General features: G+C 41.9%; 1 protein-coding gene across 2 annotated transcripts in view; it reads left to right on the top strand.

Annotated features, from left to right (window-relative positions):
- The window catches only part of dhx15 (DEAH (Asp-Glu-Ala-His) box helicase 15), a 117,517-nt gene that overhangs the window by 61,909 nt on the left and 27,828 nt on the right, over positions 1–27,780 (top strand). For both annotated transcript variants that reach the window (XM_078545742.1, XM_078545751.1), the window contains exons 6-7: positions 351–518; positions 26,841–26,927. In XM_078545742.1, coding sequence (XP_078401868.1) covers positions 351–518; positions 26,841–26,927 — 255 coding nt within the window. The remainder of the gene's footprint in view (positions 1–350; positions 519–26,840; positions 26,928–27,780) is intronic.

The raw sequence follows: 27,780 nt of genomic DNA, 5'->3' as shown, positions 1-27,780 counted from the left end.
TTAGAAGTAACGTTTTTGCACTTTATCCTATTAATTTAAAATCCCTCTTGCAGGCAAAAAATTCAAACTGCCCCCATGATTCACACTAAACAAAACAGTGCTTAACATTCTCAAAAAATTCAAGTTTAAAATTAGACTGGCAGAGATGGTACTGTGAGATTAGCAGCTTTTTTCTCTCAATTCTTGTATTTGTATCTGGGTTACTTACTTTCCTTTGTGCATTTAAAAAAAAAAATCAGATCTACTGGATTTTATTGAGGTCTTATTGAAAAAAATGGATTTTTTAAGAGGTTCTGCCAGAGTTAATTGCTGTTCAGTGTATAATGTTTGAACTTGTGTTATTCTGACAGGAAATTGATGAAGCCTGTAAGCGGATAAAACGCGAAATTGATGACCTAGGTCCTGAAGTTGGAGATATCAAAATCATTCCACTTTATTCCACACTGCCACCCCAACAACAGCAGAGGATATTTGAGCCTCCACCTCCAAAAAAACCAAGCGGAGCCATAGGAAGAAAGGTACAGTAGTTTGGGGGTTTTTGAGCAATGCCCTAGAGCATGAACAGTATGAGTATGTTGTAAAATACAGTATGCCAGTGATCCTGGTGCATTGTATCTGGAAGCACTGGGATACATTATTTAGTACTGAACGTTGTGCAGCGCTTAATTAGAACGGTTCTTTAAATTTGAAAACCACTTGAGCAACCTCTTTCCATTTCATTCTGAGTTTTATATTTTGTAAATAGGTGGGAAGGCAAGTGGTGAGGACCCTACAGAGGGACATAGACAGCTTAAGTCAGTGGACAAAAACTTGGCAGGTGGAATATAATGTGGGAAAATGGGAGATTCTGCACTTTGGCAGGAAGAATAGAGGAGCTGAATATTAATTAAATGGAGAAAGACTGCAGAAAGCTGCAGCACAGAGAGATTTGGGGGTCCTTGTGCATGAATCACAAAAAAGCTAACATACGAGTTCAGCGGGTAATAGGGAAGGCTAATGGAATGTTGGCCTTTATTTCAAAGGGAATGGAGTATAAAAATAGGCAAGTCTTGCTAAAACTATACAACGCACTAGTTAGATCACACCTAGAATACTGAGAACAGTTGTGGTCCCCTTATTTAAGGAAAGATAAACTGGCATTGGAGGCAGTCCAGAGAAGGTTCACTAGGTTGATCCCGGATATGGAGGGATTTTCTGTGATGAGTGTTTGAGTAGGTTGGGCCTACTTGGAGTTCAGAAGAACGAGAGGCCACCTTACATAAGATTCCTAGGGAGCTTGACAGTGTAGATGCTGAGAGGTTGTTTCCCCTTGTGGGAGAGGACCAGAGAGCATAATCTCAGAGTAAGGGGTTGCCCTTTTAGATAGAGATGAGGAGGAATTTCTTCTCTCAAAGGGTAGTCAATCTGTGGAATTCTTTACCACCGAGGACCGTAGAGGCTGGTTTGTTAAGTATATTCAAGGCTGAGATTTACTGATTAAAAATCTGTCTAGAAATCAAGGTCTATGGGGAAAAGGCAGGAAAGTGGAGTTGAGGATGATCAGATCAGCCATGATCTCATTGAATGGTGGAGCAGACCCGATGGGCTGAATGGCCTACTTCTGCTCCTATGTCTTATGTTCCTGTGAAATGCCTTGAGATGTTGTATTACGTTAAAGGCGTTATAAAAGTTTCATTTCTGACGTGTAAAGACCAATTTTGTTCTTTCCAGATGTTATTTTTCTCCTTTCGACCCTTCATTAAAGCAATTTGATTTCCTTATTGTGCTATGGTTACATGTGGTGATCACTCTCTGGTACCCAGTCCAAGTGGCCACTCTTCATCTGTCAACCTTGGTGAGTGTTGATAGGTGGGTTAACTGTACTAAATATCACAACTAAGCCCACTTAAGTACATGCCCATCATCTGTATATAGTGATTCGGAGCATAAATCCTGGCTGATGAAACGTTTTTCTTCTTCTAGAGCTTGGATATTGTAGCCAGTCTTCACACTCACTCTGCTGCTGCACTAGTGTTGGTTAACTCAGCACAAACCATAACTCAAACCTCAACCTTCCTACTCCTTATAGCTCAACAGCTGGAACTTCATATTTCAGCTGCTGTAAGTTATTAGCTTTGTTTCTCCAAATATATCTAGGGTATAATTTCTATTCATTATTCCTACTCGCTAAAAGAAGCTTGTTTTCTCCTCTTCTTTCTCCATGCACTGTCATTACCTCTGCATGAGAGAGCAGAAGGTCCCTGTTTACTTCTGCCAATTGCAGCCTGAAACTGCTGAACAGTGATGTGCCTGGGAAATGGAACTTGTGACTTTTTTTTCTCTCCTTTCCAATTTGGATGAAGTCACCATTGTGCTTCAGTGGAGTAATGAATAATGGTTACATCCAACTTGGGTGCTATTTTCTCTTGTGTTAATGTTACTTACTGCCCCACTCAATAGCTACTGTTGAGCTCCACGCACCCTAATGCTGTGGGTTGGTTACCATACTTAATTTTATTAGCTGTCTCCTGTGTCAACTTTCATCACACTCTTCTGACCGCACTTGTAAATTTATTTTTCTCTTTTCCTTCATCTGCCCCCTCCCTTCTGTTCCTTAAGCTCTTTGTCAAATATTTCTCCTTGTTCTCCTTTTACACGTGAGGGTGATTAAGGTGAAGGTGAAACTTGTTCCAGCCTCTGGATCATTCAATGCCTGAACTCATTCGTGTTTTTGAAAAGCTACCTCCCATCATCAGGTGGAAAATCATTGCATAACTGTGCTGCTAGTTTCCAACTAGATAGGTGTGTTGGCACAGAGCAGTGCCTAGAGAAAAGTCACCGCACTACATCTACATGGTACAGTGAGCTGCCTTTGATGCTTGTTTTTCTCGTCATCATTTACACTATGAATATCACGCATGAACAGATTTAAAGATTTACAACTTGCTAGGGCCTCTGACATGCATAATTATGTACCCTGTGTCTACTGCAACCTCCTCTTGCTTTAACATGGAAATTTGCAATATTTTTGGCACGTCTTCGAATCTTGTTTCTGTCCATCTGCGATCATCCCACCAGTTGCGTTTATCTCTCACTGAAACCCAGCTTTCACCTTTCTCTGACTCTTCCCTTTATAAATTCTCTCCACCTTCTACCTCAGCTTTTGATCCAAAGTTTGTAACTGATTAGCTCTGACCTCCCTGTTTATTCGTATTTGCTGTGTAGAATTGTTTGTCTTTGATCCTTCATCTTTTAACTCAGTGTTAATATGACCTGAAAACTCCATCTGCAGAATTTTAAAAAACTTTTTTGAATCTGCAGCTCTTCTAAAATGGCTGTAACTCTTGGCTTTAGTCTTGCCATTGAATTACATGGAATGTACAGCACAGAAATGGATCATTGAACCCAACTTGTCTGAGTGGATATTTATACTTAACATGAGACCCTCCCTATTCCATCTACCTTATTTCAGCTTTTTGGACTATCTTTATTCCCTTTTCTCTGATGTACTCATTAAAGCTTGTAACAAGGATAAAACTCACAAGTTGCTACATTCTATTCACATTCCTGTACGCCTCAGAAACCTGGACAATAACTAAAGATCTGTGGAAGAAAATAAAGGATTTGAAATGTGGGTGCTAAGACATACGCTAAAAATTCCATATACAGACCATAAGACAAATGAAGAAGTGCTTGAAATTGCAAGAGTGAAACAAATTCTTAAAAAGTGACGTCTGGAAAAGAAAATGTCTGTATTTTGGCCATTTGATCAGAGCTGAAAAACTACAGAGCTCTCTACTAGAGGGAAAGTAGAGGGCAGCAGAAAGAGGAGTCGGCCCAGGTGTAGTTGGATGATGGACATCACAGAGTGGTTACAGATGAGCCACAGTAGATGTGTGAGAATGGTGCAAGACAGGAGCATGATATGCCAGGACAGCAGATGATCTGGCAGGAGTAGCTACAAACAACAGCAGCAGCAACTCATCAAATTTCCTTTTCAAAGCTTCTCAGCCATTTTTTGTGGTAGTAACTTCCACATTACATTTGCTCTGAGAGTGAAGAAATTTCTCCTCTTTTCCCTATTAGATTTACTATCTTGTGTTCATGGTTCCTACTTTTGGATTCTTACACAAATGAAAATGTTCTGTCCATATCTCCCTTGCTCAACCCATGCATAATTTTAAAAACCTCTATCAGAGTCTTGTAAAGTAAGAAGCTCTTCAGTCTTTCCTGATAGGGCTACAATGTCTCCGTCTGGAACAATTTTGTAATTTTTAAAATTTTCTCCAGTGCTTCTAGACCCTTTTTTAAATATAATATAATAGAACTGTACACAATGCTTCAAGTGCAACCTGAATATGGTTTTATGCAAGTTTAGCATAACTTCATTACTTTTGTTTGCTATTCCCACTCAAAATAAATCCCAGTGTTTTGTTAGCCTTTTTAATTGCTTTGCTGACCTGCAATATTGCTTTTAATGGTTTGTTTACCTGTGTACCTAGATCTCTTTGCTCTTTTACCACATTCAGTTTTTTTCCTAAGGTGTACGTGATGTTTCTGTTTTTTCTTTTTACCTCATATTTATCTATGTTGAAGTCCATTTACCAGTTAACTGCCCATTCTTCATAGCTTGCTCCAATTCTGACTTTTTCTTTTCCTCTCCTCTTGGTATTGGAAACAACTGCTGTATGTGCTTCAAGTTTGACTGGCAGTTGACTTAAAACTCTAGATGAGAAGCTGATCTGCCTGTTTTGTGGAAGAGGAAAGGAGTTATTTGGTCCTTGGCTAGTGTGGCATGAGAATAGATCACCTTGTGTCATTAGGTGATGCAGTGCATAGCTGCTCCCCTTTGTGTGAATTAGGTTTGGCCCAATCTAATTCGTTGGATGACTTTTTTTCTCTGCCACCTGTGGAATTCCAGACCACCTGGGCCTGGGTATAAACTAATTTTGTTTGCTTTTCTGGATTGACTTTTATTAGATTATGCTCAAGGACAGAATCAAATAATAGCTTCACAGTACAGCAAGAGGCCTTTTGGTCCATTGTAATTGCCAACTCTTAAAATAATTACACATAGTATCATTTTTATTTTTCAAATATTTATTTGTTTCCTTTTCAAAAGGTATCATGGAATTTGCCTATATTGTGCCCTTAAATCTTTTTTAAAAAAAATTGAAACACACCATTTGTCCCAATATTTCAATGAGATCGCCTCTAAATTTTCTAAACGCTGCAGAATATAGACCCAATTTAGAGGCTGAGTAAATTGGGTCCATATTCTCTGGAGTCTCAAAGAATGAGAGGTGATGTAATTGAACACTCAAGGCTATGAAGGGGCTTAACAGGTTGGATATTGATGCGTTGATTCCCCAGGCTGGGAATCTAGAGCAAGGGTGCACGGTTTTAGGATTAAGTGCTGAACATTTAGGGCAGTGATGAGAAATTTTTTCACTTAAAGGATTCATTTGTGAATCTTCAGAATTCTGTACACCAGAGGGTTGTAAATGTGCCATCGTTGAATATATTTAAGGTTGGGGATAGACAGAGTTTTGGTGGGGAACAGTTGGGAAAGTGCAGAGCAGGCTGGACAGGCCATGTGATCTTCTCCTGGTCATATTTCTAATCATATGTCCCTTTATGCTTGCTGGCTACTAACTCATAACTGGAAATAGTGTTTCTTGGTTGACCTCTCAAAATCTGTCACTTTTTAATACCGCTTGACTTTCTACGTTCTAGTCCAGTTTCCCTGTCTTTCCTCATAATGGGCCAAACCTAGTTCACACAGATAAAGGGGAGCAGCTATTGCACTGCATCACTTAATGACACAAAGTGATCTATTCTCATACCACACTTGCCAAGGACCAAATAACTCCTTTCCTCCTCCACAAAGCAGGCAGTGAAGATCAGCTTCTCATCTAGAGTTTTAAGTCAACTGCCACTCAAACTTGAAGCACATACAGCAGTTGTTCCTTAAGTAAGGTGCCCAAAACCTAACGCAACTGTCCTAAATGTGGCTTAATTATTACCTCCTTGCTTTGGTTCACAATGCCTCTATTCATAAACCTAGGATTCGGTTTATGCTTTAAGCAGCTTTAACAACTTGTCTCCTGCTTTTAGAAGATTTGTGGGCCTGAATGTCAAAGTCTCTGCTGCTTTCTCTTTTAAATTGCCACTTATTGAAACAGTTCTCTGATCCTTGCTAAACATACTGCCTCATGTTCCTCCAGAGTCATTTTCATGTGGCGTCTATTTGTCTGTCCTTAAGGGATACTTTGGGATAGCTAACCGTGAAAGATGAAATTTCTCCTTTTTCAGCTGCACTATTTTTTGCATCTTTCTTTGATCTTGCCTGAAGGGTGTTTTGAATTTTCTAGATTTTTGTGTGTTCTGCACACATCGAGGTGACTGATTCACAGGAATAACATCCATTTTCAATTATTGCTGTGAGACATTCATCTATATATATATATTTTTTAAAACTTCTGCAGTGTTTCTCATAGTTTGAAGAGAAGTTTTTGCTGTCTGTCAGGGAACCATTTTATTTTAAGGTATTTTGGCAGACTTGAGGTAAAGAAGGAATGGAAGTGCAAATGTTGAGTGGGTATGTGTTTGTGGAGGTGGGGGGTGGCGTGGAAGAGAGTTACAGAGGTGAGTGTGAGGAGAATGTAGCTAGATGCAATGCAAATGGTAGTTAAAAACTCCATAAAAATAGTTTGAAGGTTGAGATGCCCAGGATCTCCACATTGGTGTGCTGTATGAATTGGATGGGCTTTTAAAAATTTGTTCTGTGGGTGTGCTTGATACTGTCAAAGCTGCATTTATGACCTAGTTTACCTGAGATGGTGGCGATGGGTCCACTCCATGAACCTCTGCAGTTCTTGGTGCTGGATAGAGAATTCCAGGATATTGACCCAGCAGCATTGAAGGTATGGTGATATGTGCAAGTCAGCATGGTGGGAAGCTAAGACCTTCCCATGATTTTCCTGTTCTTGTCTGTCTTAACAAAGGTTGCAGGGTCAGAAGGTACTGATGGACGTCAGCTTGGTGAATTGTTCATTGCACCCTATAGATTATACAAAGTACAACTCCAGTGTGCCTATATTGGAGGGACTGCACAGTGAATCAGTGTGCTTATGTTGGAGGGACTGCACAGTGAATCAGTGTGCTTATATTGGAGGTATTACACAGTGAATCAGTGTGCTTATATTGGAGGTATTACACAGTGAATCAGTGTGCATATATTGGAGGGACTGCACAGTGAATCGGTGTGCTTATATTGGAGGGACTGCGCTGGAGGGACTGCGCAGTGAATCAGTGTGCTTGTATTGGAGGGACTGCACAGTGAATCAGTGTGCTTGTATTGGAGGGACTGCACAGTGAATCGGTGTGCTTGTATTGGAGAGACTGCACAGTGAATGAGTAGCTGGACCTCTGATCAAACGGCGGGTTTATCCAGCTTGGTGTCAAACCTGTTTTCTACTAGGACTACATATCTGACATGAGCCTTGCAAATGGTGCAGGTGACTTGCAGTGGCATGTTGTAGCCATTGTGTTGATGTGGCTGGTCCGCTTAAGCTCATGATCACTGATAACCCTCAAGATGTTGAATGAGGAATCTGCAATCATGTTGCTGTTGAAGGTTAGAGGAGATAGTTTGGCCTTTTCTTAAAGAGATTCATTTCTCAGCAGTTAGGTGGTGCAAACATTACCTATCATTTTAGGAAACACTTCTAGATGCAAAAGGTGATAGAAGTTTTGAATGAACTGAAGTTAGATACGTTGTAAGTTTTAAATTTGGGACTGAGATTTTTATTATCTAGAGTTATTCAGGGATGTGGGACAAAGGGGTGGAAAAGGAATTGGGTCACAGATCAGCCATGATCTCATTAGAGACTTGAGGGATGGGCTAAATGGCCTACTCCTGATTCTATGATCCTATTTGTTGGCCTGGATATTATCATGTGCTGCTGTGCATCATTATCACAAGAATTATAAATGGAGCTGAACCCTACAATTATCATTGAACAGCTCCACTGCTAACCTAATATCAGAGGTGGGCGCGGATTGGTGAGTAGTGGGTAAGTGTTTTCTCCAGTTTAAAATAGATCAAGCTAAGGAAAGGTAAGAGTTCTAATTTTTGTTTAAAGTATATAAATAATTAAACTTTTTTTTTACTGTATTTAACTTTTCCTTTCAACCAGAGGCATGGCAGGGCAGCTCAGTCCCGTGTTATGTACCACCTGCAACATGTGGGAAGTCCTTGTGCTCTGACCGACCATGTGTGCAGGAAGTGCCACCAGCTGCAGCAACTTGAACTCCGGGTTTGGAGCTTGAGCGGCAGCTGGAGGCACTAGGTGCATCCACGAGGCTGAGAGTTTCGTGGATAGCACGTTTTTAGATGTGGTCCCCCCACGGCTTACAGAAGTGCAGACGGAGAGGGAATGGGTGACCATCAGTCAGAAGAAAGGTGTCAGGCAGGTGGTCAGGAAATCCCCAGGGTGCATCTCGCTCCAGAACCGTTTTTGTGTGTTGGAAAACAGTAAGAGTGATGGTTCCTCTGGGGAGTGCAGCCATGCTCATGGCACTGAAGAGTGGCTCAGCTGCACAGCGGGGGAGGAAAAAGAGGAGAAGAGCAATAATGGTAGGAGACTCAATAGTAAGGGGAACAGACGGGCGTTTCTGCAGCCGTAGACGTGACTCCAGGATGGTATGTTGCTTTCCTGGTGCCAGGGTCAAAGATACCACTAAACGCCTGCGGGGCATTCTAAAGGGGGAGGGCAAACGGACAGAGATAGTGGTACATATTGGTGCCAACGACATAGGTAGAAAGAGGGTTGAGGTCCTGCAAGCAGAATTTAGGGAGCTAGGAAGCAGATTCAAAAACAGGACCTCAAATGTAGTAATCTCTGGATTAGTTCGGTGCCATGCTAGTGAGTATAGAAATAGGAGGTTAGTCCAGATGAATGCATGGCTGGAGAGATGGTGAGGGAGGGAGAGCTTTAGATTTCTGGGACATTGGTACCATTCCTGGGGCGGTGGGACCTGTACACGGCGGATGGGTTGCACCTGAACCGGAATGAGACCAACATCCTTGCGGGGAGGTTTACTAGTGCTGTTGGGGAGAGTTTAAACTAACTTGGCAGGGGGGTGGGATCCTGAGAGGAGGTTCATCAAGGGGAGATGCACAGCCAAAATTAGAAAAGAGAGCAAGTGAGTCTGGGAGGCATAGAAATTATAGGCCAGTTAAGGCACAAAGGAGTTTGGCAAGGTTGGATGGTATTTATTTTAATGCAAGGAGTCTGACGAATGAGGCAGATGAGCTGAAGGCACAAATTAACACATGGAAGTCTGATGTCATTGCTGTCACAGAGATACGGTTGAGAGAGGGGCAGGATTGGCAGCTCAATATTCCAGGATATAGGGTCTTCAGGCGAGACAGGGAAAGAGGTAAAAGAGGGGGAGGTATCGCAATATTGATCAAGGAATCAATTACAGCAGTGAGGAGGGATGACATTTTAGAAGGTTCCTCAAATGAAGCCCTATGGGTAGAACTTAAAAACAAAAAAGGAGCAATCACATTGCTGGGAATGTACTATAGGTCCCCAAACAGTCAAAGAGAAATAGAAGAGCAGATATGTAGGCAAATTTCAGAGAAATGTAAAAATAATAGGGTAGTAATAGTGGGGGATATCAACTTCCCCAACATTAACTGGGTTAGTCATAGTGTGTTAGGTTTAGAGGGAGTAGAATCCTTGAAATGCATCCCAGGAGAGCTTTTTAAGCCAGTATGTAGAAGGTCCTAAAAGTGAGGGAGCTGTTCTGGACTTAATTTTAGGGAATGAAGCCGGGCAAGTGGTAGAGGTATCAGTGGGGGAGCATTTTTGCAGATAGTGATCATAACTCCGTTAGTTTCAAGGTTGTTATGGAAAAGGACAAAGATGGACCAGAATTCAGAGTTCTAAATTGGGGTAAGACCGATTTTAATAAGATCAGATATGATTTGGCCAGAGTGGACTGGGAGTAACTACTTTTCGGTAATTCTGCATCAGAGCAGTGGGACTCATTCAAGAAGGAAATAGGTAGAGTACATGACCAACCTATTCCAGTAAAGATAAAGAATGGGACCAACAAACCCAGGGAACCCTGGATGTCGAGGGATATACAGGATTGGATAAAGGGAAAAAAGAGAGGCTTGTGGCAGATACCAAGGACTCAAAACAGCAGAAGCCCTAGAGGAGTAGAGGATGTGTAGGGGGGAACGTAAAAAGGAAATTAGGATAGCAAAAAGGGGGCATGAGAAAACATTGGCAGGTAAAATAAAGGAAAATCCAAAGTTATTTTACAAGTACATTAAGGGTAAGAGGATAACTAGGGAAAGGATAGGGTCCATTAAGGACCATAGTGGTAATTTGTGTGTGGAGCTGGAAGATGTAGGTAGGGTTCTAAATGAATACTTTGTGTCAGTGTTCACAAGTGAGAGGGATGACCTGGGTATGGAAATCAGACAAAGGACTGTGATATAATTAAAGAAATTAGCATAGAAAGGGAGGAGGTGCTAAGTGGTCTGGCAGGCTTAAAAGTAGATAAATCTCCACGCCCGGATGAATTGTATCCCAAGCTGTTAAGTGAGGAGATAACAGGGGCGCTGGCAATAATTTTCAATACCTCTGGCCACAGGAGAGGTGCCAGAGGATTGGAGGACAGCCAATGTGGTACCGTTATTCAAGAAGGGAGGAAGGGATAAACCAGGGAACTACAGGCCAGTCAGTTTAACCTCAGTGGTGGGGAAACTATTGGAAGCAATTCTGAGGGACAGAATTAATCTACACTTGGAGAGGCAGGGATTAATCAAGGACAGTTAGCATGGTTTTGTTAAGGGGAGGTCATGTCTGACCAATTTGATTGAATTTTTCGAAGAGGTGACCAGGTGTATAGATGAGGGCAACGCATTTGACGTAGTCTACTTGGACTTCAGCAAGGTTTTTGATAAGGTCCCGCATGAGAGACTGATAACGAAGGTAAGAGCCAGTGGGATCCAAGGCAATTTGGCAAATTGGATTCAGAATTGGCTGAATGGCAGGAAACAGAGGGTGATGGTCGAGGGGTGTTTTTGTGACTGGATTCCTGTGTCCAGTGGGGTTCCACAGGGATTGGTGTTTTGATCCCTTGCTGTTTGTGGTATATATAAACGATTTAGACTTGAATGTAGGAGGGTTGATCAGTAAGTTCGCAGATGACACGAAAATTGGTGGGGTGGTAAATAGTGACGAGGATCGTCTTAGATTACAGGAGGATATAGACGGGCTGATCAGTGGCAAATGGAATTTAATCCAGATAAGTGTGAGGTGATGCACTTGGGCAGGACAAACAAGGCACGGGAATACACAATGAATGGTAGGACCATGGGAAGAACCGAGGATCAGTGAGACGTTGGTGTGCATGTCCACCGGCCCCTTAAGCTAGTGGGACAGGCAGGTAAGGTGGTTAAGGAGGCATATGGGATACTTGCTTTTATTAGCCAAGGTATAGAATATAAGAGCAGGGAGGTTATGCTGGTACTGTATAAAACGCTGGTTAGGCCACAGTTAGAGTATTGCGTGCAGTTCTGGAATCCGCATTATAGGAAGGTTGTGATTGCACTAGAGAGAGTACAGAGGAGATTTACCAGGATATTGCCTGGGCTGGAGAGTTTTAATTTTGAGGAGAGATTGGATAGACTGGGGTTATTTTCCTTGGAGCAGAGGAGATTGAGGGGGACATGATTGAGGTGTATAAAATTGAGGGGCATAGATAGGGTAGACAGGAAGGAACTTTTCCCCTTGGTGGAGAGATCAATAACCAGGGGGCATAGATTTAAGGTAAGGGGCAGGAGGTTTAGAGGGGATGTGATGAAGAAGTTTTTCACCTAGAGGATGGTGGGAATCTGGAACCCACTGCCTGGAAGGGTGGTATAACATTTAAGAGGTATTTGGATGTGCACTTGCGATGCCATGGCATACAAGGCTATGGGCCTAGTGCTGTAAAATGGATTAGAATAGTTAGGTACTTGTTTGACTGGCGCAGACTCGATTGGCCGAAGGGCCTTTTTTGTGCTGTAGACCTCTATGACAGAGGGAAAGTCATAGATGAAGCAGGTTGGGCCAAAGCTGCTTTCTGAAGAACTTGACCTCAGTTTTGTTCGGGTTCCTTGGTGCCACATTTGATTGAATAAAGCTTCCATCACGGAGGGAATTGTTTTGTTTATCATCGTATATTGGCTCTTGTGTCTGTATCTGGATCAAGTTGCAATGAGATCTGGAGCTAAGTAGTTATGTCAAAACCAAAATTGAGCACCAGAAAGTTGGTGAGTAGGCAATACCTCCTAGGTATCTTTCTAATGGTGCTGATGCTGCCCCTTTGGGTGTCCACTGTGGCTCGTGTATTTGCCATTAATTCACAATGTTCCAGGTTCAAGTTACACTCCAGGACTTGAGCAGCAAAAATCAAGGCTGACACTTAATTACCGTACTGAGGGAGCACTGCACTTGTTGGATGGGATGTTAAATTGAGGTCCCATCTGTCTATTTGGGTGGATGTAAAAGTTCCCATGGCACTACTTTGAAGAAGAGCAAGCAAGTTATCCCCAGTATCCTGGCCAATATTTATTCTTCAATCAACATCATAAAAAACAGATTATCTGGCCATTATCACATCACTGTTTGTGGGAGCTTGCTGTGCACAAATTAGCTGCCGTCTTTCCTACATTTCAACAGTGACAACACATCGAAAGTACTTCGATGAAAGCAAAATACTGTGGATGCTGGAAACCTGAAATAAAAACAGAAAATGCTGGAAAGACTCAGCAGGCCTGGCAGCATCCGTAGAGAGAAAAACAGTGTTAAAGTTTCGAACACTTATGACTCTTCAGAGCTCTGAAGAGTCATACGGACTCGAAACTTTAACTCTGTTTCTCTCTCCACAGATGCTGCCAGGCCTGCTGAGTCTTTCCAGCGTTTTCCGTTTTTATATCAAAGGTACTTCATTGGCTATGAAACGCTTTGAGCCATCCGGTGGAATTGAAAAGTGCTATATAAATGCAAGTCTTTTTTTTTTTGCTGATTGGGAGAAGGTGGATAGAGCAATAATTGGTTGGTTACATTTATCCTGCATTTTGTGGCTGAGGCATACCTGGCAATTTTTCCCATTGTCCGGTAGATGTCAGTGTAACAGCTGCACTGAAATAGCTTGTTCATTTTGTTATTGGGCACAAGTCTTCTTCAATCCTACAACTGGGATGTTATCAGAGCCCATAGCTGTTGTTTATATTGTACCAACTGCCTCTTAATTTGATGGAATAAACAAAATCGACTGGACACTGGCAGCTCTAATGGCGGGGACCTCTGGAGGAGGCAGAATATGATTTCACACTTCTGACTGAAGATTCTTGCAAACTCGTCAGTTTGTCTCATACTTCCATTTTGAGCTTCCCCATGGGTTGAGGATGGAGCTGTCCACAGAGCTGCCACCTCATGTCGCTGGTTGGTCATCACCATTCTTGACTGAGCATTTGGCTCTGGAGCTGCTCAACTTTATAGCTTTCTGCTTTTGCTGTTTAACAAGCAGATAGGTAGCTCTTATAACTAGGTCAGGTCCTCAGTCTAAGGTATGGGCTGGTGTTGGTCCTGGTATGTCTGTCTACACTGCTCATTTGACACAATGTTGGTCTGATAATGGAGGGGTTGTACCAGACTTTGAGGTTATAGATGAAGGTGGTACATAGTCCTGCTGATGGGTTGCGCTATCTCATGGATGCCCAGTTAACTTGCCCTTGGGGTGTTCTACTACATTAAGGTTACTATGTTTATAGAGGTATTGTCCCACTTAGCGCAGCAACTGTGACACACTCCCCTGATAATAGGTGTCTTCAATATGGTGACAACATCTGATCTTCACTGGGATTGCATTGGTTATTCTTAACCAGTGTTATCATGAAATGACACATATGGGAAAATATAGCGAGGATGAGGACAAGTAGCTTATTCCTTCATCTTGGCTCACTCAATATTTTGTCATACAGGACTCAAACAGCTTGGTTTGTGTGCGTGTTAACCGAGGACTCTTGGTGAACATTGAAGTTCTTCACCCAGAGTACATGCTGTGCCCTTGCTTCCCTCAGTAATTCTTCACATAATCCACATGAAGGGTAACTGATCTGTCAGTTTGGTGGTGATGGTCAGCAGGAGATTTCATTGATTTATTTTGACCTGCAGCAATGGAACTTCATGATGTTCAGAATTAATGTTAAGGACTCCCAGGCCATGTCCGCATGATTGTGTGACACTGTTTATCTCTCTCTCTCCTCTCCTATCCCAGTCCTCTGGTAGGACAGGATGTACTCGGATGTTAATGGAGGAGTCTGTGAATGCTGAGTAGTATGATTCTGTGAGTATGACTGTATCAAGTCACTGCTGCTCTGGGACAGCTCTCCAACTTTAGCGCTAGTAGTCCGATGTTGGTTTGACACTTCAACCAGGCTGAAATTGCTCAAGTCATATAATCCGATACCTGAGTTACTGCTGTGGGACCCTGTGTGATATTTCACTTCTGTTTTTGTAGTGGCGGTTTTACAGCTTGCTGGGCCACTTTGAAGGGCCAGTAAGAGTCAGCCCCCCCTAATGTGAGACTGGAGTCATGTGTAGGTCAGACTGGGTAAGGATGGCAAGTTCTCTTACTTGAAGAATAATTAGGACTGCATGCAAAAGAGGAAATGGGTATTCTGTCATCTGCCAGAATGATTGAAGATTTCACTACAGATTACCTATTTAGTAGCACTTAAAAGACAATGTAGATTTATAAAATGTAGTCTGGTTTAAACACTGGAATATTTTTTTCTGAAGACAGCAGTAGGCCTTTCGTGTTGGGTTGAATAATAGTAAATGTTAAAGAGCTTGCATGTTTTCCAAAGGATTAAAAGCCTACTAGTGATGGTCCCTGATTAATTATCTGCAATCTTGCATAACTCTGAAACATTAAACGTTAAGCTTAGATTCCAGTAAAATAGGTATTTGTTATGTTTAAATCAAAAAAGTTGATCATTTAAGAGTGCAGGATCGCAGCAGGTTAAATCCTTAATGCAGATAGCAGTCAATTTCACACAAAGATTTATACTTCATTGCAGACTAAGCATTCTCTTTTATGCCAGAGGTTTCTCATCAATTTTGAAGTAAATGTTAGAACTTTATCAAATGGATGTGCAAGCGCTTTTAGGGAGGGAAAGGAAGGGAATGAATACGAAATAACTGGCTTACATTGTTGATAGTGGGGGTCCAGAGATTAGTCCCACGTGTAAAAGGCACACAACTGAATATTTTAATGTTTAATCAGAGCGCAGCTGAGTCATACATCTAAATCTCTCGGCTCTTTCACTTCAGAGAGTTGAGTGGTATTTATGGAAAAGTCACGTGATTATTGACGCAAGGACACATTGGGTTAATCTCCTTCCAAGTTTTGTATATCTGCTCATTGACACAACTGCATTTACCACCAACTTGTAATGCAAATGAGAAGTATTTTTATTTAAAAGCCTTAGTATATGCATAACATCTATATAAATCTTCTCAATAAGAATGCAAACTATTTGGGTAAGTTTTTCTTAGACTTAATCTAGGTGGATTTATTTAAATGCAGTAGCATGCAATATTTATGCTAATTGATTTCAGAAAGTATTTATTTGCATTGAGGGGAAATACTGTTTCCATTTAATAGTGCTTTCTAAATGTCCAGCCAATTTTGAATGTTTAAATGTTCAAGAATAACTAGGGAAGTAAGGAAGAACGTGTAATAAATACAATTAGATTTAGAAAAGGGTGAAAAGAACAAAAAATAAATTTAAGAGCTGGAACTAAGACTAAAAAGATGGAAAATGAAATTCTCGGTTGAAAATGCAGTATTCTTGGCAAAATCACTGATTATAATGATACCATATGTTTGGGGACTAAAGTACTGACAGCATTAATGGAAATGCTGATTAAATGTTCTCGATTTCCAAGCATGCTTTTTTTTTTCTCCTTGCCAATTTACTCCTGTGGTGTTGACTATTAGTGTGGATATGGTTCTAAAAGCACTCGTTTGTTGGCCTCTAGGACTTGACTATAATAGACATTATGGAGTATTAATCAGTCGGTAGGTTATTCAACCTTGTGGGGTGCTACCTTGGGCCTCCTTCAACCCAACACGAGAGACTTTATCACAAAAAATATTCCAATGTTTAAGCCAGGCTATATTTTCTACATGCACATTACCTATTTAGTAGGAAGTAGCACTTAAAAGACAACCTGCAGTGAAACGCTATTCCTGTTCTCACCATTATCGTCACACATTTTCTTCCAGCAGAAGTTGCTGGAATATGCTAGCACATAGGGACCCCCACGCTCATTCCCCTCCCCTATCAAGGGATGACGAAGCCGATCCTAGCCCCCCGACAAGCCGACTGGCTCAAGAGTCATTTATCAGCGATGGAATCTAGGGGCTTCCTCGCCTGCATGGCTAAACTATTAATTGAAGAAACTAGCTGTGTTGTTGAGTGCTGTAGATTTCAGGTTTAATCCTATGTGTTTCTTGCTCTTATTGTCCTGCACTTTTCTGTAATTTGGCACACCTCTTACTTGCCACCACTGTCTGATTTTGTCGTGCCTCTTGTCTGTCATCCAGTCTTGGAAGTGGAGAAATTTTCTCCCAACTAAATATTGGGAAAACAGAAGCCTTTGCTTTTGGTCCCTGTCACAAACTCTGTTCCCTCGACACCAGCCTTTCTCCCTCTCCCTGGTCACTGTCTGAGGCCAAAGAAGATGATTCACAATCTTGGCATCCTATTTGGTCCTGAGATGAGCTTCTGACCACATTTCTGTACCACTTCCCATAAATTCAAGTTTATCCAAAATTCTACTGCCCATATCTGAAATTGCACCAAGTCTTGTTTACCTGTCATCCCCGTGCTTGCTGACCCACGTTGGCCTTGATCCATCAATGCCTCGATGTTAAAATTCTCATCCTTGCTTTCAGATTGTTCTATGGCCTCACTCTTCCTATTTCTCTAACTTTCTCAGTCTCATAACCCTCTGAGATCTCTGCGCCCCTCCAATTCTGGCCTCTTGTGTATCACTAGTCTTAATCACTCCATCATTGGTGGCTGTGCCTTCAGCTGCCTGGACCCTGTGCTCTGGAATTGCTATCCTAAACCTCTTTGACTCCCTAGCCCACTCCTCCTTAAAGATGCTCCTTAAAACCGATCTCATTGACCAGGTTTTTCATCACCCATTCTGATAGCTCCTTAATGTTGTTTGATAATGTTCCTGTGAAGTGCCATGGGAAATATTAGTACATTGAAGGTGCTATATAAATGCTATTTGGAATTTTTGGAAACAGGGTTAATAGTGGCACTGAGGTACATCAAGTTAAAGGGTTCTTGAAGATTATTTTGTCCTATTTTGAAAGCATGAGTACTTTTTAAGCATGAAACAGTTCTTTCTGCAGTAAGACTGGGAATTTCCTCAGAGCTGCTTGTGCTCTGACATCACAGAATCACAGTGCAGAAGAGGCCCTTCGGCCCATCGAGCCTGCACCGACACGTGAGAAACACCTGACCTACCTACCTAATCCCATTTGCCAGCACTTGGCCCATAGCCTTGAATGTTATGACGTGCCAAGTGCTCATCCAGGTACATGATCTGAATTGGTTTTACATTTGACATCTAGGCTCGCTGAAATTTGTACTATTTTACGTATGATCATTGTTTCCGGAGCAGCTGTTCCCACAAAGTGGAATCTGATGCCTGATTCAGTTGAAAGTCTTAAATATATTGGAGGATTGTAATTTAATGGAAGCGTTAAGATAACTTCCAGAAAATACGTTTTAAGTCTTGATTGCAAGCAAATGCTCCTTGAATGTTTGTTTAAGGGAGGGCAATTAGGATTCCCTTCCCCAGTGTTTGAATAGCCCTCGCCAGCAGCAGCAGCAGCTCTCTATTTGTACTTGGCACTGTGGATGCGATTTTCCAATTGGTGCTGAAGTGGCGGGAGCTCTCTGCCACCAACACATACTTGGATAATCCCCCCTTATGTGAGGCAAGTGAAACTGAGGCACATCAGGCAGGCGCAAGCTGTAGAAACGTGAAATCACACAGCACAGAAGGAGGCCATTCAGCCCATTATGCCTGCCTGCCTCTTGGTAACTGCAGTCCCATTAGTCCCACTCTCCTTTTTTTTCCTTAAAGACCAGCAAATTGCATCGGTTCTTCTTTTCCCCACATTTAGTCTTGCTATTCTGCTGGAATACCTGCTTGTCATTTATAAAATATTGAAAATGGGGTATTTGTATGCTGAAGGATGCTTGCTACATTTATAGACTATATCATTCATTTGGTACCTTATTTTGACTGTGATGATGTGTTCGAGCTCATTAACTGATGAGGCCACTTGGATATTGCGGCCTTAGATACTGGGTTAACACTAATAAAATGGTTATCTTATGAAGCAGAAAGCATTTTCTTATGAATGTCTTAACTTGGTGAATCAATGTGTGTGCTTGGGCTGAACCTGCTGCACAGTAATTGCTGTTTCTTAGCAAGCTGCCATGTATGCAAAATTGATGAGAACATCAAGAGCCGTGACTCTGCAATGAATGTCTCTTCAGGATATTTCATAAAACATTACCGACTTTTGCTAAACTGTGGTCAATACTACTTGTAGATCATTTTTAGTTTTTGTTCTCTACATTGAGTCAGATCAGAAAATGGTAATTCCATCAACGCAGTCCGCATTGTGTGATCTCTCTCTCTGTCCATTGCTGACACGTCATTGGAACAGGTTTGGTTCCTTAAGAAGATGGTTACATGTTACATTTTTATATATACCGGTTGATCTTTCAAGGCACTGTTTTTATGGGGAGGCAAGTCGCAATGTTTCCAACATTTATCGTAGAAATTTGTCATGATGTAATTACACTCCCCTGTCACACAAAGAAGTCACGTTCAAGCTCCAGATTCTGGGGGAAGCTGAGGCATTCAAGTAAAAAATAAATCTCCTCAAATTGTACAAAGTTTGCTATTTAGTAGTATAAAATTTTATATCTGTTGTATATTCACGGTGGACAATTAATTTAAGGATTAGAAAGGTACTTTTCTTTAGGGGACACTGAGCATAAAAGATATGACACATTGAATATATTGCAGCAGGGTCTAATGTTTACATGGCTATCAACCAACTCTTTATCTGGCATCCTGATGCAGCTCCTTACACTTGCCACCAGATGGTGGTAAAATCAATATATTTACTGCAACATTCCAGCCATCTTTGTAAAGGTTAAGCAAATTGGCCCAAACTAACAGGCCAGACAACATTCTTAGGTCAAATTGAGCTGATGTCATGGCAAAGTCCCTCAATTTATGACGAGGTGGTAACCAAAAGAAAGCGAGCCCAAGTAGACGGTGAATTTCAGGAATCCCTGAAGCATCTAAGTGAAACAAACCACAAAATTAATTGGGAAATAAAACCAAAAGATTTTCTGCTAATAAGCAAGTAACCTGAACTCCCATTCATAACTTGCCTACCCTCCCATATAGGCGCAAATGCTAATCCATTCATTGCTGTCTGCAACTTGTCTTCCAACCCAGACACTGGCTGTCAGCCCCTTCCCTCAAACAACCTATTGGCTGCACTTCCCCCTTGTAACCTGTATCTTCCTCTGCTTCAATAATTTACCCGGTTTTCTGTTTCTAAAAGAGGAAATAATGGTCGTTGCCTTAGCCACTCCCTGTGACTCTTTTCAACTACTTGTATTTATATAACACCCTCAATGTATTAAAATGTCAAGGTGCCTCAGGCATTGTAAATGAAAACATGGTACTGAGCCACATAAGGAGATAATAGGTCAGATAACTAAAATCTTGGTCAAAGAGGTAGATTTTAAGGAGAAAAATGAGGTAGAGAGATGGAGAGGAATTCTAGAACTTAGGCCCTAGGCAGCTGAGGGCACAGCCAGCATTGGTGGAATGATAAAATCGCAGAAGCTCAAGACTTTAGGATGAGGATTATGCGGCTGGAGGAGATTACGGAGATAGGGGGGGGCAAGGCCATGGAGAGATTTGAAAACCAGGATGAGAATGTTAAAATTTAAAATGAGGCGTTTCTCTCCTGTCTGCTAATCTGTCTGTTCTTTGCTGCTTGCCGTTTGTGAAAACCCCCACTTTTGATCACCCTGAACCTCATAGCACCCCGCACTCTCACATCTACTAGTGCTTGTACACCTTGGAACCTCTGCAGATGACCACATTAAACTGGAACCCCAATTCGCCATTAGGACACATTGCTCATGAACCTCAGAACTCACCTCATGCTGCTTCCAGCACTGCCATTACAGTGCTGTGTATCCAGATTGAGTGCACAGGTGAAAGAGTCAAGGTGACTGATTTCGTTTTCACAATAGGCAAAGTCCAAAACTTTAGCCGCAATGCCATGTTTTTAAATTTTTTTTAAAAAGAGACTTAGTAAAGCCATTGATTTGTAATGACTGAATACTGTGTTCGTCACATAGCATATCAACATGAGCAAGGACCTTTTAAAGTTTTTTTTAATGCTGATTTTTAAAAACTGAATTTTGGGATGTTTTCTGATTTTTATTTTTGGGATCAAAGTTCTCCCAAAACTTGGGAGAATATTTAGTCAATGTTGTGTTGGGGGAACTAGATCCCAAAAAGAGGTAATTCAGAGTTTTCAAAAAAGGTTAAATCAGTAAGCCTGTTAGCAATTTTGAACACCACAAAACCTTAAAACGAGCAGGAGACTAAGGGAGCACTGTCCTGTTAAAATGATAATCAGGCCACACAGGAGGCTGCTCAGTAAGATAAGAGCCCATGGTGTTAGAGGCAAGGTACTAGCATGGATAGAAGATTGGCTGTCTGGCAGGAGGCAGAGAGTGGGGATAAGGGGGTCCTTCTCAGGATGGCGGCCGGTGACTAGTGGAGTTCCACAGGGGTCAGTGTTGGGACCACAACTTTTCACTTTATACATTAATGATCTAGACGAAGGAACTTAGGGCATCCTGGCTAAGTTTGCAGATGACACAAAGATAGGTGGAGGGACAGGTAGTATTGAGGAGGCGGAGAGGCTGCAGAAGGATTTGGACAGGTTAGGAGAATGGGCAAAGAAGTGGCAGATGGAATACAACGTGGGGAAGTGGGAGGAATTGCACTTTGGTAGGAAGAATAGAGGCATAGACTATTTTCTAAATGGGGAGAGAATTCAGAAATCTGGAGTGCAAAGAGACTTGGGAGTCCTAGTCCAGGATTCTCTTAAGGTTAACTTGCAGGTTGAGTCGGTAGTTAGGAAGGCAAATGCAATGTTGGCATTTATTTCGAGAGGACTAGAATATAAAAGCAGGGATGTGCTGCTGAGGCTTTATAAGGCTCTGGTCAGACCACATTTAGAATATTGTGAGCAATTTTGGGCCCCGTATCTCAGGAAGGATGTGCTGGATCTGGAGAGGGTCCAGAGGAGGTTCATGAGAACGATCCCAGGAATGAAAGGCTTAACATATGAGGAACGTTTGAGGACTCTGGGTCTATACTCGATGGAGTTTAGAAGGATATGGGGGGATCTGATTGAAACTTACAGAATACTAAAAGGCCTGGATAGAGTGGACGTGGGGAAAATGTTTCCATTAGTAGGAGAGACTAGGACCCGAGGGCAGAGCCTCAGAGTAAAGGGAAGACCTTTTAGAACAGAGATGAGGAGAAACTTCTTTAGCCAGAGAGTGGTGAATCTATGGAATTCATTACCACAGAAGGCTGTGGAGGCCAGGTCATTGAGTGTATTTAAGACCGAGATAGATAGGTTCTTGATTGGTAAGGGGATCAAAGGTTAGGGGGAGAAGGCAGGAGAATGGGGTTGAGAAACTTATCAGCCATGATTGAATGGCGGAGCAGACTCGAGGGGTTGAATGGCCTAATTTCTGCTCCTATGTCTTATGGTAATTCCAAAATTTTTGGCAAGCATATCCTTACAGCAGTAGTGTTCAGAATGAGAGATTTTTTTTTAAGAGCCACATTGTTCATTATTATTGGGATCGCTTAATGTTTCCTTAGCAGCCTTCTCATCCTAACTGAATGAGTTTCCAGAGTTTCCAGGGTTCCCCATGTGGCCTAACTGGTTATTGGATTCTCCTACTCCCTGTTCCCAACGTAGGGCAGCTCCTTTCCCATTTAATGATTTGCCAGTAGCCTTGTCGATAAAAGGCCTGTATCTGCCCAATCCCACATGAAAGGCTTAAAGAAAACATCTCTCAAAATGAATAGGGCTGCCCAGCCTTGATCTTCGTTGGATGAGACCATTGACTCTAATTGTGATGTAAATGCTTAGCTGCAGCAAGCTATCTGACCTTGGTTTACAACACAACCTCATTGGCCTGCAGCAGGGACTGTTTTTGTTTTTAAACCTGTGTAAATTCATTCCTGTTTTAGGCACAGTTTAAATGACTGACTCATTTCCAAATTCTATCCATGAAGGAAAACATTACCTAAGATCCTGAAGTGTGATGAAGCCACTGATCCAGTTCCAATGCTGCCATCCTGTGAGCCTCCCTGCAGTGCTAGGGAGCACCGATAAATCACCACAATACCATTAAGAATAGATAACATGTACTGATTCAAACCCAGCAGAGAATAGAAACAGACAACTTCACCCTGCTTCCAGAAGGTTGATGGGAAATTGAACACATACTATTGAATTGCCATGAATAATCCTCCACTTACATGACTCTATCAGATACAACACATTAACAAGTTCAATAAATATTATTTTGAACCCAGCCACTGATGATACAAGCAATACAAAGATGATGGTGTAAGCTGGTACAAATTAATCTGCTGTGTATGATTTGTATGTGCAAAATTACAGTGGAGTTCGTTACATCAAAATCATTGCTTAGGTTAGGAACTATGGTTTTGTGATCATTTCCTGAGGATCCTGGTGTCAGAGAGCATGTGAACTTACATCGATGTTCCTACCTGTTCAGAATTTTCAGGTTCTAAGATGTGCCAGTGATGTCATTGTGTACAAGGTGTATTTGAGAGAATTCCTCTTTCCTTAGGTCCGAATTGGCCTATGTTCCATCACCTCAGAAAATCAGAGAAACTATTAGAGGGAAATGTTATTGGAAAAAATGTGCAGTGCTACAGGAGATCGGCGTGAGAGTCTCAGTTTAAATCGTATTAAGGACACTTGGACTTTTATTAGGGCTAATGGTTGGATCTTCAGTTTAATGCACTTAATATCTTTTATTTACAAATGTCTAGAAAATTTCAGCATGGTTAGTACAATATCACATCAAATATGAATACTTGTTCTTGGCGGGGTGGGGGGTGTGGTGTAATGCAAATTGAGGGGATAAGAAGCAGAACAAATTAAGGGGAAAAAAAATTATTTTCTAGCAGTTCTTGAAGTACATGGGGGGGGCGAGGGGGTTGATGGGTTGGGTAGATAGGCTGTTTGGAGGTTTGTACACTCTGCCTGACGCCTTGACTTTGCCTCTGCACTTTCCCAATTACAAGCTCTTGATGTGTTCAGTGCCTTCCCGAATGAACCTTCTCCATTTTGGTCAGTCAGCGATGCTTTGAGGACGTCCCTAAAGCATTTCTGATGTCCTCTTGGGAGTTTCCTGCTGTGACCAAGTTCTGAGTGGAGCAGTTGTTTCAGGAGTCTGATGTCAGGCGTACGAACTACATGTCCCACCCAGTGAAACTGGGTTTGCGAGATTAGTGCTTCGATGTTGTGCACGTTGGCTTTGGAGAGGGCGCTGCTTTTGAACTCCTTTCCTGCTAGCATTTGGAGGTTCTTGTGAAGACACTGCTGGTGGTACTTCTCCAGTGCTTTGAGGTGCCTTCTGTAGGTCATCCAAGTCTCTGAAGCTTATACGATCACTGCTGCCCACTAAACCATGACCTTAATCTTGGTTTGAGATCCTGGTCTTCAAATACTACTCTTCATTTGACGAAGGCTGAGTTGGCACATTGGAGGCGATGATGAACTTCGTCATCTATGTCTACCTTCATCGAGAGGAGGTTCCAAAGGTACAGAATTTGGTCCATGTTTTCCAGGATTTCACAGTTGATCTTAATCAATAGGGGGAGATGTTCTGTTGTGGCAGCTGGTTGGAAGAGCACCTTCGTTTTCCGGGTGTTTAGTGAAAGGCCATTTTCTTATGTGGTTCGGAGAAGGAGTCACTAATAACCTGGAGCTGAGTTTCTGAGTGAGCGCACAAGTATCATTTACATTCTGAAGCTCTATAACTGAGGTTTTAATTTTTGATTGAAGGCAGCATAGGTTGAACAATTTCCAATCTCTCCTGTAGATTATCTCCACGCCTGTGGGTAATTTGCTGAAGCTGAAGTGCAAAATTGCAGTGAGGAAAATGGAGAATAGGGTTGGTGCGACGACAGACTTGTTTAACCCGAATCTTCATTGATCGGGTTTGTGGTGAGGATCATGGCTTGCATCTCATTGTGGAGTGGGCATAGGATAGTGACATATTATTGAGGGCAGCCAAATTTGAGCAGGATGCTCCATAAGCCTTCACAGTTGAAATAGCCAAAGGCTTTCAGGAGGTTGTAGAGGCCATGTACAGCGGTTGGTGCTGTTCCTTTCACTTTTTGTGAATTTGGCACACGGTGAAGTTCATGTCTGTGGTGCCTCTCGATAAATGAGAACTGCATTGCAACACTAGAAGGAGTTCTTTGGCCACTGGGAGATGGTGATTGAGGAGGATCCTTTCAATGATCTTCCCTACGGCAGACCCCTCTTTAGTTACTGCATCGAACTTACCTCCCTTCTTGAACTTAATCTAGGGCAATTAGGGATGGGCAATAAATGCTGGCTTGACTGGTAATGCTCACATCCCATGAAAGAATATTTTAAAAAGTCACGATCAGATTGTACCTGAGATACTCTGGCATGCACTCATCTTCCCAGATGAGGGATATGACATTATGCAGCCATTCCAGGAGTATATCTCCACCATATTTCAGAATTTCAGTCGGGATTCCATCTGCTCCAGGGACTTCGTTATTTTTCAGTTGTCGAATGGCTTTTTCAACCTCGCTCTCAATCGGAGTAGTGCTGAGACTGAGCTGGACCGTATTGAGGAATGGAGTTGAGGACGTTCAAGTTGAAGACAGTCTCAGGTGAAGAGTTCTTCAAAATGGTGTCTCCGGTGAGCACTGACTACCCTGTTCTTGATGCTTGACTCTGTGGGTTGGGTCCTTGAGTGCTTGGGCCATAGATCACCCTGAGCATGCTGAAGAAACTGCGCGTGTCGTTGTTGTCCACGAGTTGTTGAATCTCCCATGCTCTTTCTACCCACACAGATTTTATGTTGTACAGCTGCCTTCAAGCACCTGTAAGACTGCAGCTTTTCTCTTGAGCTGTGGTGAAGTTTCCATTCAATGAAAGATTTGCACTCAATTAGCTCCTGTATCTCTTGGTCATTTTCATCAAACCAGTCACATTGTTTCCTAGTAAAGAGACCTAGGAATTCTTCACAGGTGATTGCTATGGTGGACTTTAGAGTCGACAAGGCAATACGGACACTGTAGCTCCTGGCGGCTGCAGGTTGAGAGATTGGCATTGAGGAAGGCTGACTTGGTAGAATCTTTGAGGTCTTCGATGTTAATTTTCAATTGCTTCTGCTGCCTCTGCTGTTTGGGGGCCAGGCTGATGGAGATGGTAGATTGGATAAGGTGGTGATGAGTCCAGCAGTTGTCAGTACCTGTCATAGTGCGGGTGATGTGGATATCTCTGCAGTCCCTTACTCAAACGATGATGTAGTTGAGCAATTGCCAATGTTTGGAACGTGGGTATTACCATGAAGTCTTGTGTTCGTCTCGCTGGCAGAAGAGGGTGTTGGCTATAACAAGGTCGTGTTCTAGGCAATGCGTCATGAGAAGGACACCATTGCAAGTTTGCCTTCCCATTGCTCCTTTGCCTTTCACACCCTTTCAGAGATTTGCGCCCTTCCCGACTCTGGTGTTGAAATCTCCGAGTTGGTGAGATCACTGATTGATTGCACCCAAAGAAGAAACTCTTGGCCCATATTTCTTCAGCCAGTCCTTAAGCTTCAGTGTCTATGGTTGAAAGGAAAGGAAATGCAGAGATCTGAGGGAGGGGAATGTAATCAGACAATGTATTGAGAGCATTTCTAACATTCACTCCAGCTCAGGAAAGTTCCAGGAGTAGAAAACAAATACTTAATAAGTTGTCAGAACAGAGAGGCCTGATTCATCTCAACATCCTGTGAGCGATTTTATCAGCCTGAAGTGGTAGCAAAATGTAAATGGACATGGTGGGTGTAACGTAATGCTGATTTTTCTGCCCGAGGCCCACCCTATGTCATTTTCGAGTGAGCCATGGTTTAAATCATCAGCACTCCTGCTGATTTCAGCAGAAGCCTCATGCATTAGTTTAAAATGGATCTTGTGATTTAGATTTAGTTGAGACTTTGTGCAGTTTTGAGCTGCGCTGCACATTGGGATTGAATGTAGAGCTGGAGGTTATTATTTATTAAACTTTCTCATGTTATCCCTGTTTGCTTTTGTTGTCCTTTTACTTGTAAATATCACATCATGTGCTTGTCATTGTCAGTAAAATAATGAACTTACCAGATGAATTAAAACACCTATTGCGGATCATTTTTGTTTTGTGTGGGTTTTGACCTGTTGAAATTTCATTTTTTGATACACTACAGTAAAGAGTTTATTTGAATAGCCTGGAAGATGTTGGCAGTATTGTTCAAAAATTGCTATGAATTTTCATTATATTTATTTTTCTACCTTTAGGTTGTCGTGTCCACAAATATTGCTGAAACTTCACTCACTATTGACGGTGTTGTGTTTGTGATAGATCCTGGCTTTGCTAAACAGAAGGCAAGTATTTAAATCTGGCCTTATTCCATTTTGAACAAATGTTTGCATTCCTTTATCTGCCCATCCTTTGTAATTTCGACAAGTGTTTCATGGTATTCCTGCCCTTAAACTCCTGCATTTCTTGGTAATAACAGATTTTTAAATGATGTGTTTCATAGTGGTCAATTTTCTTTGCAACCCTTTCCTCTCCTAAAGGAGACAGGCTTCTCATGTTTAGACTATTGGTGTTGGCAACCCTCCATTTCCATACGTGACTGAACCATTATTGAATCGATCTAAAATACTGAGGGTTGAATTGACCACAGGTGATTTTAGTAGCAATCATGAACTTGTAGTCACCATGGTTAATGCGCCATCATTTCTAGCAAGGGTCACTAAATAGTGCATTTTATAGAGTTTTCTGCAGATCATGGAATAGAGTAAACCCAGAGCTAGTTATTATACTGATACTAGCAACAGCAAAGTTTGACAAGTAAACCCATAATGCCTCAATGCAAAGAAAAAGAAGATTGGCTTTGTGGGGAGGATGTAGAAGCAATACTGAAAATCCCAACCATCCCTATAGCCATTGGGATTTTCAGTACTGCTTCTACATCCTCCCCACAAAGCCAGTCTTCTTTTTCTTTGCATTGAGGCATTATGGGTTTACTTTCAAACTTTGCTGTTGCTATTATCACAGGATCTTGCTACTTTTTATTTAAAATAGCGACATTTCTTATTCCATCTCCACCCTCACTGGATGCCATTAAAAAGTAACGCGTAGTTCAGCTGGGATGAATCATCAGCAGCTATGAAGAGCTTATAGTTTGTAATGACAGCCCATTTACCATCCTAAAGCTGACTTTATGGTAAT

Source organism: Cetorhinus maximus, chromosome 1, assembly GCF_964194155.1.
Source record: "Cetorhinus maximus chromosome 1, sCetMax3.hap1.1, whole genome shotgun sequence".
Taxonomy (NCBI): Eukaryota; Metazoa; Chordata; class Chondrichthyes; order Lamniformes; family Cetorhinidae; genus Cetorhinus; species Cetorhinus maximus.
Note: the sequence above shows the minus strand (reverse complement) of the source record. Positions and strands in the feature narration are given on the sequence as shown.